General features: G+C 43.3%; 1 protein-coding gene across 1 annotated transcript; it reads right to left on the reverse strand.

The window, feature by feature from the left end:
- Nucleotides 1-8,102: 8,102 nt before the first annotated feature.
- LOC125231975 lies at nucleotides 8,103-11,690 on the reverse strand. The gene has a single exon (XM_048137581.1). The coding sequence runs from the start codon at nucleotides 11,688-11,690 to the stop codon at nucleotides 8,103-8,105; it is 3,588 nt and encodes a 1,195-aa protein (XP_047993538.1).
- Between the last annotated feature and the right edge of the window lie 402 nt (nucleotides 11,691-12,092).

Raw genomic sequence — 12,092 nt, forward strand, 5'->3', positions numbered from 1 at the left:
CTTCATCATCAGACCTTGAAACCTTATCGTAGTCAAAGTTCATTACAAGACTTTTCTAAGAAACCCAAAAACTGCTATGATACGATGTTCCATCATGTAGTTCCAGTTCATATCTTCCGGCTCCATCATCAGACCTTGAAACCTAATCGTAGTCAAAGTTTATTACAAGACTTTTCTAAGAAACCCAAAAACAGCTATGATACGATGTTCCATCATGTAGTTCCAGTTCACATCTTCCGGCTCCATCATCAGACCTTGAAACCTAATCGTAGTCAAAGTTCATTACAAGACTTTTCGAAGAAACCCAAAAACAGCTATGATACGATGTTCCATCATGTAGTTCCAGTTCATATCTTCCGGCTCCATCATCAGATCAGTTCAACAGTATCATATTATTGTATTGTCATCAGAACTACATACAGCTGCCAATTTTCATTACGCTACGATCCTTGGAAGATGGTTAAATTAGCCTCCGCAGATTCCATTACATAGTTACATACACGACGACCTAATAAAAGCGTGTTAAAAATCTCGTATCTCACGCTGCTCCTCAAAGTTAAAACGCAGTAAGTCTATATGCATTCCATACATACTTACTACAATTTTCTTTTCATTGACAGACGAAGATACAAGTTTTTTTAAAAGTAGTGACGATATGTAGCTGAAAATTGTTAATAGACTTTTCGTTCGTCGCGACATCTATTGACAAGTAGCAGAAGTGATAACTAACGCTATATGTAGTTACTAAATAACTCATTTACCAATGTATGGATGCAGTTACACACAGATGTCATATAAATCATAGATCAAGCAAACGTATCTACTTAGCGTGTCAAATGAACTCAGTGAAATCCACTGAGTTGTCCGTCTTTAATCGCAGCTTGCAGCTTTCGGGCGTCAATTTTTGTAAGTTGAAGTCAACAAAAACATTAAAAATGCCTCGTTACATGATAATTGCAACAACATAAAACTTATCAACACTCAAGGGCCTGAGACATATTTAAAATCACAGGCAAGTAACAACTTCAGTACAAAATCTGACACGCTCGGCCGCCATATAAATAAATGAACTCGTTTCTTCTATCTAAATCTAATTCTGTGCAGTTACAACTATTTCCTAACTTTTATTTCTCTATGTATGACAATGACAATGCTAGTTAGTATAAATAGTAGACTGTCTTTTATTATGACACACATTGTGTAGCTCAATTAAAATCTCATTATAGTTTTGTCAGCCTGAATTTAAATTCGCGGCCATTTGCATACAATGGCATCCCAATGTGCGACATATCATCGAAGTTAGTACAATACAACGTAAGTGACACGTGTAAATAAAGTTTATATTTTATATGCAGTCTATGGGATTGGGAACCTTATATACATGTATTACTTAAGCGGTATTGAGTTATATGTACCTATGTGTGAGTCAGAATGACGTGCAATTGCACGTGTACAGACGTGCCAATAGGGCATAGGGTATGTGGGCGAACGGTGTGTTCAATATAAAAGGTGACGTTATGTAAATAATTAAACAAGCAATCTATACTAATTTATTATAATATTATACCGGGTGCCAGGTCATTAATGGACAACCTTTTAACCACCATGATGGCACCTTATACTGGTCCAGAAAATCGACTTTAAGGTTTAGTAAAATCAACTGGTTTTCGAGATTTTCACACTTTTTAAAATTTTAGGTAGTATTAAAATTTTAAAAAGTGTGAATATCTCGAAAATGGGCGACTTTTACTAAACCATAAAGTCGATTTTCTGGACTAGTATAAGGTGCCCTCTTGGTGGATAAACCGTTGTCCATTAATTACCGGGCACCCTGTATATTTTATTATAAATGGGAAAGTGAGTGTGTCTGTTTGTTTGTCCGTCTTTCACGGCAAAACGGAGCGATATTGATGTGATTTTTTAAGTGGAGTTAGTTGAAGTGAGGGAGAGTGACATAGGCTACTTTTTGCCTCTTTCTGATCCCCTCTTCCCTAAAATGGGGGGGGGGGGTTCTTACATTATAAGTTTGTATGGAGCATTCCGCAATTTCCGAATTTAACGCGAGCGAAGCCGCGGGCAAAAGCTAGTATACCTATTATAATTATCAATTGAAATTTTACCTGCAATCACATCGGAAGGGTTCGCAATTTGTGGAAAATGTAAAAAACAATAACTTCACGCAAAATTCTCTGACATATGTGCCAGTGAGGACTGAGGAACTTACATTGCAAAAACGCTAAACCGGAAATTCGTAATATTGATACTTGAAATCCAATATCAGTTAAATCTTATGGATACTCTTATGTGAAAAATAAGTACGCTTTTAGAATTCTTATCTTTAATCCTAGTGTAGTGTGGCAATCCTGATAAGTGAAAAACCAGCTATGTATAACGCAAAAGTTTAGTCGAGAGATTAGATTTTGAATTTAGTATCTTCTGAAAATATTGTTTTCCCCTCGCTAGCTCGGAAACACGTGTTTTGTCCTTTAATACCAGCGGGTAAAAACGCATTTTATCCACTAGTGGGTAAAGTAATTTGACCTTGAATAAAGTCAAATGAACTGCTTTAAAATTGATAAAAGTAGGTGAATCTAGTAATAAAGATGATTTACCACCTGTGGAAGTACTGGAAGCAGTGATAAACGCATTTTTTGCGTTGTAGTTTCCTCGCCATAGTGAGGGGAAAAGTTTTGTGTTACACTCGGGTGCAAATGTATTTTAGGGCCTCTTCACACTAGCGATTCTTTTCGGCGATTTTTGGGCGATGCGAGATCGCGGCGAGCACGCAACGAGCTCGCCGCGGGTCGTCGCGGCATCGCAGCAACTTTTTATCGCAATTGTAACGCCGCGTACTCGCGGCAAGCTCGCCGCGATTTCGCTGTTGTTATCTTTACGGGCTTTCATTATTCACAAAATGGACTCTGGCGAGGAGATATTTTTAGCTGTGTTGCTCAAAAGGCGATTAAATCGAAAACGAAAATCAAACCGTAAATTTTGGGAGGATCCCGCATGGGACTACCGCCTAGCAGAAAGTGATTATAATATGTTGTGCTCTTTCGCAAGCGTGTTGAATGTAACCCAAAATAGTACATTTCGTTATAAGTGCGAGAAGTATGTCATTACCTCACAAGTCCCGAGACATTTTGCCACGAGCGGCACGCGAGTGGCAAATCTCGGGACGAGTGACTGTGTTGGACGCTTGCGTATTTCTTCTATAAACAATTAATTATCAATTTCTGATGCCATTTTCGCGTAACGGGATGCAAATGCGTCTTTAACTTGAATGGTAGCATAAAGTGGGTAGATTAGATTGTCTACCTCATAAACAATCGCGGCGATATCGCAGCTTGCTCGCCGCGTGCTCGCGGCGATATTATGCGATAAAATAATCGCCGCGATCTCGCATCGCCTAAAAATCGCCGAAAAGAATCGCTAGTGTGAACAGGCTCTTACTTCTCGTGTGTTAAAAAACTCGCAAGTTCAGGATTCTATTCTCGAACCACTCGCTTCGCTCGTGGTTCAACTATAGAATCCTTTCACTGGCTCGTTTTTCAATTCCACACTCGGCGTTAAAATACAACTTTGCCCCCTTATATAACAAATAACTATTTATCATTAGTATATGAATACTCTTACGCCATGGCTTGCGTGGGCGACGGTCGCGCGATGGTCGCGCGACGGCGATGCGACGCATACGAAATCAAACCTTATCGATATGGAAGTATGAGACGCGACGGCGACGGTCGCGCGACGGTCGCGCGACCGTCGCCCACGCAAGACACGGCGTTAGCTTTACCATTACTCAGTGGTATTTTTTTTACAAGTCGCCTGATGGTAAGCGATCACTGCCGCCCATGGACACCCGAAACACCAGAAGGGTTGGAGGTGCATTGTTGGCCTTTAAGATGGGTGTACGCTCTTTTCTTGAAGGTTTGAAGGTCGTATCGGTCCGGAAATACCGCTGGTGACAATGGTATGGGTAAGTAAAGATACCAACTATATAGTACGTTAACGTTACTACATGCTCTATTGTCTCACATGTGGACCGATGTAGTAATAAGATTAGCGGGAAATTGCTACAGAGCCGGCGCGTTTTTCCGAGCCGTATTATACTTAGGGCCAGTTGCATCAACCAAATTTAACAGACACATCATCGTCAGGCGGCGGACGGTCTGTGGAATTTCCCTAACGAACGCTTTAACGGTGAGAGACGGTTTGACGCAACCGGCCCGTAGTATACTTACTTTAACCACAGTATAATAAAGAGTACTATCGCACAGTATGGCCACTCCCGCTCCCCGCTGAAAGCACCGCCCACCCCCTCTCGGTTACCTCACAGTTACCGCCTGTCAAAAACGCGAACAGTCAACCTGTCATATCTCACTCATACAAGCATGGTACGCGTTCACCTACACGAGCTTAGCAAGGAATCGGTGTGCAGCCGCTGCTGACACCTACACGAAGACTAGGAACGCGCCTTTTTCATATATTTGATCGCCAGTGTCCGAGATGTGCTTTAACGGTTAAGTACAGTTGACTTGTCACATCATAGCAATATTGCTCAGGCAGGGCCTTTTCCGTAGAGTAACGTAGTTATATATAGTTTCGTAGTTATATCTCTTTAACTCTTCCATATTAATACGACAGAGACAGAAAAGTTGCTAATCGTTTGCCACTTTAACGATTTTTTTTAATTATGAATGGGCTTACTCTTGACCACAGACTAGCCAAAGGCAAAGACTTACATGAGCACCTGTATTAGCACGCTTAGCACGCTTAAGCGTGTGTGCATGTGCGCGTTTTTTACAAGTTAAAATACTGGTTACATGTTTATACTACAAAAGAAACAAATGTATGGCTTCACGCTTGTCATCCTTTTTCCTGCAATATTAAGGAACAGTCCTCGGAACTTTATTAAGGAGTGACCAGAAAGTTACGACCGCTTACGTTTTAGATGCCTTTATGTAGTCGTAAAACTGTTCTGGGATTAAGTGATATTGTTCCGGAGCTGAGTTACGGAATAATTAAGTAACTGAGACGTATGAAGTTTATCTATAAAAATGGACATACTGAATACCAGTGGAAATACATTACGATACAAGTGCGAAAAAAAGGAACTCCCTTCGGTCGTGTGTTAATTTATCGCCACTCGTTACGAACTTCCTTTTCGCACGTGTATCGTACGACGTATTTCAGTAGAGATGACCCTCCGACCTAAAAAAAGCACCATCTGTACTAAAAAAAATATATACACATTAACACATTGTCTCCTCATTGTATTAAGTATCTGTCATTGTTTACTTTTACATTTTTTGTATTTTGTTTTTTAATGAAATAATTTGCAAAACGCAATAATTGTTCATGTTCAGTCTTTTGAACAGTCGAATAAATAGAAGATAATATTTAAGAATAAGCATAATTAAAGACTATTCTGCAATAATGAAATCTTCAAGCTAAACAGACTGTAATCTCCAAAGGTCCTGCCCTACATTTTTACATTTTGGGACTTTTTTTTTTGTAATTCTATTGGAAGCCAGTACTAATTAAATTTCCAATTCGTTTCAGCCATTCTTCACGAGGAACAATGGAGCCTGTGTGCATACCCGAATGCACAAACGCTCACGATAATATCTCTTTCGTAGCTATCTATCTCTATCGCTCTTGCGTATTGGCGCGACAGAGCCAGGCTACATTTCTGCGGCGTTTCGGTGCCATTCGGCTAATACGGGGCCTGATGCTCGAATCCCTAGTGTGTCGAGTGACGATCGAACGTGATGTTTTTATAGATTTACTAACGAACTAGTTGTTATGATTGGAGTATGAGCACATGCATGCATGGTAAGAAAACATGCAGGAGCAAAATTGTTAATTAATTAAAAATAGTCATTAAGTATTTTGTAAAATTTTGCATGCTAGTATTTTTAAATACATATAGCAGAATAAGCAACAAATTGTCAAAATAACATCTGTAGACATAAATCATGTAATACTTATTCTATGCAAATAAAGCTATTCTATTCTATTCTATGTTCGCGGTAGAATTAAATAAAACTCCTAGCAACTATTCCAATTTTCATCCATACTAATATTATTAATGGGAAACTGTGTGTGTCTGTTTGTTTGTCCGTCTTTCACGGCAAAACGGAGCGATTAATTGACCTGATTTTTTAAATGTAGATAGTTGAAGGGATGGAGAGTGACATAGGCTACTTTTTGTCTCTTTCTAACGCGAGCGAAGCCGCGGGAAAAGCTAGTATTGTATAAGTGGTTCTCGAGATATTTAAAAAGTGAGAGACAGACGGACAGAGTAGCATCATAAGGGTTCCTTTAGTTATATTACTAAAGAAAAGTCTTTCAAAGCGACCTTAAATAAATAAATATTATCTGGGCGACCGAGCTTCGCTCGGTTCTGTTTCGTATCCTTGACATGTGTCGCCATCTAGTTCAAAAATGAATAGTACCTACATCGAGCGAAAGAATTCTCAGCCTTAACAACACAACTACTCCACACGAGATGGCGCGCGATTCGCCACAAAAACTCAGTGTATTTTTCTATTCATTTTAGCCTTGACCTGTATCGCCATCTAGTATTTGCAATAAATAGTACTTACATCGACCGAAAGAATTCTGTCTTAAGGTGGCTCGCTTTCCATACAAAAAACATCTACCATTTATTTAGTCACCGCACACTACAACTAAATAAAAATATGCGCATACATCTACTATACATTATCCATCGTCGCAGTATTGAACGAAATACATTGTTTCATACAGAAATCATGGACAAATCCATGTAATTTTTTTATTAATTTTACGAAAATGTGTGTGCCAAATTTTGTGTACAGACACAGAGCCGTCATATTTCGCGCATTTTTAGTTGACATTGTCATCAGTGACACTTGGCTCTTGACAAGTAATTATTTAAAGATATTGGTTTACTTAACTCAAGCAGACTCAGAAATAATGACGCATTTTGTCAATAAAGATACATATCGTGTATTTCGACACTGCTAGTGTAAATCGAAATGGCGTCTCGGTCAAATGCATTGACTATGAAACAGGAGATCTCGAGTTCGATTCCGGGCTCTTTTTTAATAATTTGAACTTTTTTTGGATTTATTAAGTTTTATTTTTATTTTTTAATAGAATAAATATTCTATTAAAAAAGACTCTTACTATATTTCTTTCCTATTTTTTATTTTCATACAAAAATACATTACAATCTTTATTATGCCTTTGTTGATAAAATAAAATATTACACGTCAGGTCAGGTACATAGGTCATAGTGTGGCATAGTATTAGTATTAGTAATGTGCTGACTTCCTTACATTTACTGAGCTAGTTGACCTATGTTATTGTTGTGTGAATGTTTTTCTTCAACAACTAAATAGTTATATATATGAATGTTCGACAATTAATGGACTGTATGGGGGCGAAAAGGGGAAAACGATAGAGTGGAATTTAGGGCCGAGTCAGCAAGGAAGTTGGTATGGAGTGAAAATGATAAATGTGATGTTAGACGAATAGTGTGAAATGAGTGTAAGCGAAGTTTACCTTACAGTCCGGGAATGTGAGGACTGAGTCGTTGGTCGCGCTGTAGGCCCACTGGCGGTGATTTCAGCTCCTTGTCGCAAGCTAGAGGAAGCGTAAAACCGTTACCTTCGAGCTTTCAACTTAGACCTTCGACGTTCTCTCCACGGATGATCCTGGCGCTCTCCGATACACAACACTGATTGAAATTAAGTTAAATTACGGGTGATGGTGCTTTTAAATAATTTACTGCGAGAAATAGCGAGACTGGCTAAGGTGATGGTGACTGTTCGCGAGTCTATTGCGTACTGGCTCTGTCAATTGCATGACAGAGCAACCGTTTTTTTTTAATATTCGAATTTCAACCGTGACAAAGTGTTGCCACAGTTAACATGAAAAAATATCCGAAAAATGATGAGCAAAACTGAACATTCCGCCCACCAAAATACACTAGTATTTTGACGTAGTGTGAGAAAAAAAAAAAAAAAGAATGGCGAAAACGATACGGATACGAAAACATTAAAATTAAACGAGAAAATAGACGACACAATTGAACAGCTTTAGAGCAGCAGCTACACCGGCAATGGGCACAGCTTGACCACAGGCCGTTTGTACAACCCTGTGGCAGTGCGCACGGAAACCACACGACAGATTCCATCGGATCCGGGGTGTGTCTCGACGATGCGACCCAGGGGCCATTTCATTGGGCTCGTCTGCTCGTTTATGACGAGCACGAGTGCTCCGACCTGGATGTTAGACTCTTTGTCGTGCCACTTCATCCTCTGTTGGAGAGTATGCATGTACTCCTTAGACCATTTGCTCCAGAAGTCTTGGTGCATTTTCTGCAGCAGCTTCCAGCGTTGGAGAGGGCCAACCCGGACGTCTGCCAGATCCTCCTCAGGCACGACCGACAGGGGTTCTGTGGTCAAGAAATGACCCGGAGTCAAGGCTGAAAAGTCATTAGGGTCGGAGCTGAGAGGAGTGAGTGGCCTTGAGTTCAGCAAAGCCTCGACCTGAGTTAAGACCGTCGAAAACTCCTCGTACGTCAGCCTTTGGTTCCCTATGACGCGCGAGAGGTGTGTCTTTACCGCCTTGATCCCGGCTTCAGCGAGTCCCGAGAAATGTGGGCTCCCTGGCGGGTTAAATTCGAAATGAATTGCTTCGCGTGCGGCAGCATCCTCCACGAGACGTTGGAGGATGTTGCTCGCACCGACGAAGTTTTTGCCTTGGTCAGAGACTAACCGACTGCACCGACCTCGACGGGCGACGAAACGCCGGAGCGCAGCCAGAAAGGCGTCTGAGGACAACTCCGTAGCCAGCTCAGTATGTATCGCCTTTGTCACGGTGCAAACGAAGACGCAGATGTAACCCTTGTACGTCTTGTTCCCGCGACCACGACCAAGGGCGATATCGAAAGGTCCACCAAAGTCGACCGCTGAGCTCGAAAAAGCCTTCAGTTGAGTGATGCGATAAGCTGGTAGGTCTCCCATGAATGGCGCAGGAGCGCCCAGCGGGCGAACCCGGAAGCATTTCATGCACTTTGAGACCACGGCGTAGATAGCCCGCTTAGGACTCATGATCCAGAAATGCTGCGCCAGCAAATTATGGAGCGTTTGGATGCCCGGATGCATGAAACGCCTGTGGTATTCGTCAATCAAGAGATAGGTCAGACGGTTGTCGCGAGGTAGCAAAAGGGGATGTTTAACATCGAATTCGAGAGAGGCTCGCGACAAGCGTCCGCCCACCCTCAAGAGACCCGCGTCATCTAGGAATGGGCACAGTTTTTTAAATGCCTTCGGGAGAGAGTTCGGAAGACGACTTGTCACCTTCTCGATCTCCGAAGCAAAGTGGTGCTTTTGCACATGGCACACGAGGAACATGAGGGCCTGTTTAAGTTCTAGCGGTGTCAGGGGACCGCTCAACAAGTTGTTGGGCATCTTCTGATTCCTCGCGTTATATGCGAACCTGCGACAGTATGCAAGGACACGTTGCAGTGTCCTTAGCGACGAGAATTTATTCATCAGGTTGTCTGTCCATGATTCTTTCACTGAGACAGTGAGCACAGTGACCTTGCGCTCTTCGTGTAGAACGTCCAGATCCACTGCCACCGTGGACTTAGGCCAGTCAACCTTATCCAAACCTAGCCAAGATGGGCCCTGCCACCAGTTATTGTGGTGAACCAGGTCATCTGGCAAGAGTCCTCGCGATCCACAATCTGCAGGATTGTCACCAGTCCTCACGTGCCGCCAACAGTCTGGAGGGATGATATCCTGAATGTGACTCACGCGGTTAGCCACGAAAGTTTGCCATCTGGACGGGCAAGACTTTATCCACGTCAAAGCAACGCTGGAATCAGACCACGCACAAATTTCACAAATCTTGTGGAGGGGCGTCAGAGCCTCTGCAACAGATGCTATCAAGTCAGCAAGTAGAACCGCAGCCAGCAACTCTAGACGGGGTATCGACAGCTTACGAAGAGGTGCCACTCTTGATTTGCTGCAGACCAGTTGAACATATCGCGTTCCATCCTCACCTGACGTCCGTAAATAGACCACCGCGCAATACCCTCGCTCTGAGGCGTCGCAGAAACCGTGGACTTCGAGCGAGACGAAATCCTTGACCATACGGCGCGGGACAGACACCGATTTCAACGAAGGAAGCTGCGCTTTGAATTCTTGCCATTCGGATGCAAGGTTCTCTGGCGCATCATCATCCCATGAAACACCTGAGACCCAGAGCAACTGCATGAGGTACTTCGCGAAGAACGTCACAGGTGAGAGGAGGCCCAGAGGGTCGAAGATTCGAGCGATCTCTGAGAGGATAGTGCGTTTAGTGCACCGTCGATCCTCGACAGACACTTTGAAGGTGAAGTCATCCGTCTGGGGTAACCACGAGAGGCCGAGAATTTTTAGTGAGATGTCCCCAATGGAGTTGAACTCCCGAAAGTCCTCGGAATATAGGTCTGAGGAGGGGACACCCTCGAAGAACTCCTGGTGGTTGGACGTCCATTTCCGTAGATGGAAGCCACCAGAAGCTAAGATGGTAGACAGCTCCGATCGAAGCTTCCGTGCTTCTTCGACAGACTGAGCTCCAGACACCACGTCGTCGACATAGATGTCTCGGTCTAGCACTGCTGAGCCAGAAGGGTATTCTTCTCCTGATTCTTTCGCCAGTTGAGCTATTGTCCGAAGAGCTTGGTAGGGAGCTGAGGACACGCCGTAAGTAACGGTCAACAGCCGATAGTCCCGGATAGGCTCATTGACAGACGGACGCCACAGGATGCGCTGATATTCAGCATCTTCCGGAGACACTAAGATCTGCCTATACATTTGCTTGACATCTGCTGTGAAGACAACACTATGCCACCGAAAACGAAGGAGCAAGTGGAAGATGTTGTTTTGCAGCTTCTGCCCTGGCAGTAGCGCGTCATTTAGTGAGACACCCCGGCTGTCCTTGGCACTAGCGTCGAAGACTACCCGAAGAGGAGTGCTGGTCGACGAGGGCCTCAACACTCCATGGTGGGGTATGTAAAAGAACCCCCCCAAATCCACCTTTGGAGGATCACATTCCTCAAGGTGGCGACAGCTTTTGTAGTCCTTCATGAAAGCTACATAGTTCTGGTAGAAGTCGGAGTTACTTAATAACTTCCGCTCCAACGACAAGAATCTCTTAAGAGCGATGGCTCGAGAGCCCGAGAAGATAGGTTTATTAGAAGTATCAGCAAAAGGTAAAGGAACGACAAATCTACCTTCTTCTGTGCGACGAAAATTAGCGAGAAAGTATTCCTCGCACAGCTGATCTTCCTTCGATAAAATGACGGTGTTCGGAGAGTTGACATCTTCCAACTCCCAGAACCTCTTAATGGAGTCGTCAAGCGATAACTTGCCCACTACCAGCTGACAACTGTTGTTACGGAACCGAGAACGACAAATGTCCGTAGTACAGTCGCCTGCGTCTCCCATCAGAATCCACCCGAAAACGGTGTTGACGGCAGTCGCCTGGCCCGGGGCCCCATGGATTAAACCTGGGCGCAACGAAGAAGCGAAAATATTGACATTCAACAATAGATCAACAGGTCCTGGAATGTGCCAGTAGGGGTCAGCTAATTCTAAGCCCCTAACATGTTGCCATGATGACAGGTCGACAAGTTCAGGCGGCATCTCAGGACAAATTTTAGGCAGCAAATAAGCCTGAAACGAGAGGCTAGTATCAGCCTTCCCAACGCTCGGTGTGATGGTACATGACAATGTACCACCAGGCTTCGACACAAGTTCACCGATACCAGTGATGGCATGGTTCCCATATTCTGCCCGGAGACCAAGTCTCTGTGCACATGCCTCACTTATGAAATTACAACCACTGGCACAGTCAAGCAAGGCCCTTACCTCAACTAAATTCCCTCTGGCATTCTCCACCAATACTCTCGCCACAGTATAAGGATAAATCAGTAGTTAATCTCCGGCAGCGGCGACGCGGTCGTTACTACTGCGCAAGGTCACGCAGGGTTGTACCTGTGCTACTGTCCTACTCGTAGTAACTGTGTATGGCGCTATGCTAGTACC

The sequence above is a fragment of the Leguminivora glycinivorella genome, chromosome 12, assembly GCF_023078275.1.
Source record: "Leguminivora glycinivorella isolate SPB_JAAS2020 chromosome 12, LegGlyc_1.1, whole genome shotgun sequence".
Classification (NCBI taxonomy): Eukaryota; Metazoa; Arthropoda; class Insecta; order Lepidoptera; family Tortricidae; genus Leguminivora; species Leguminivora glycinivorella.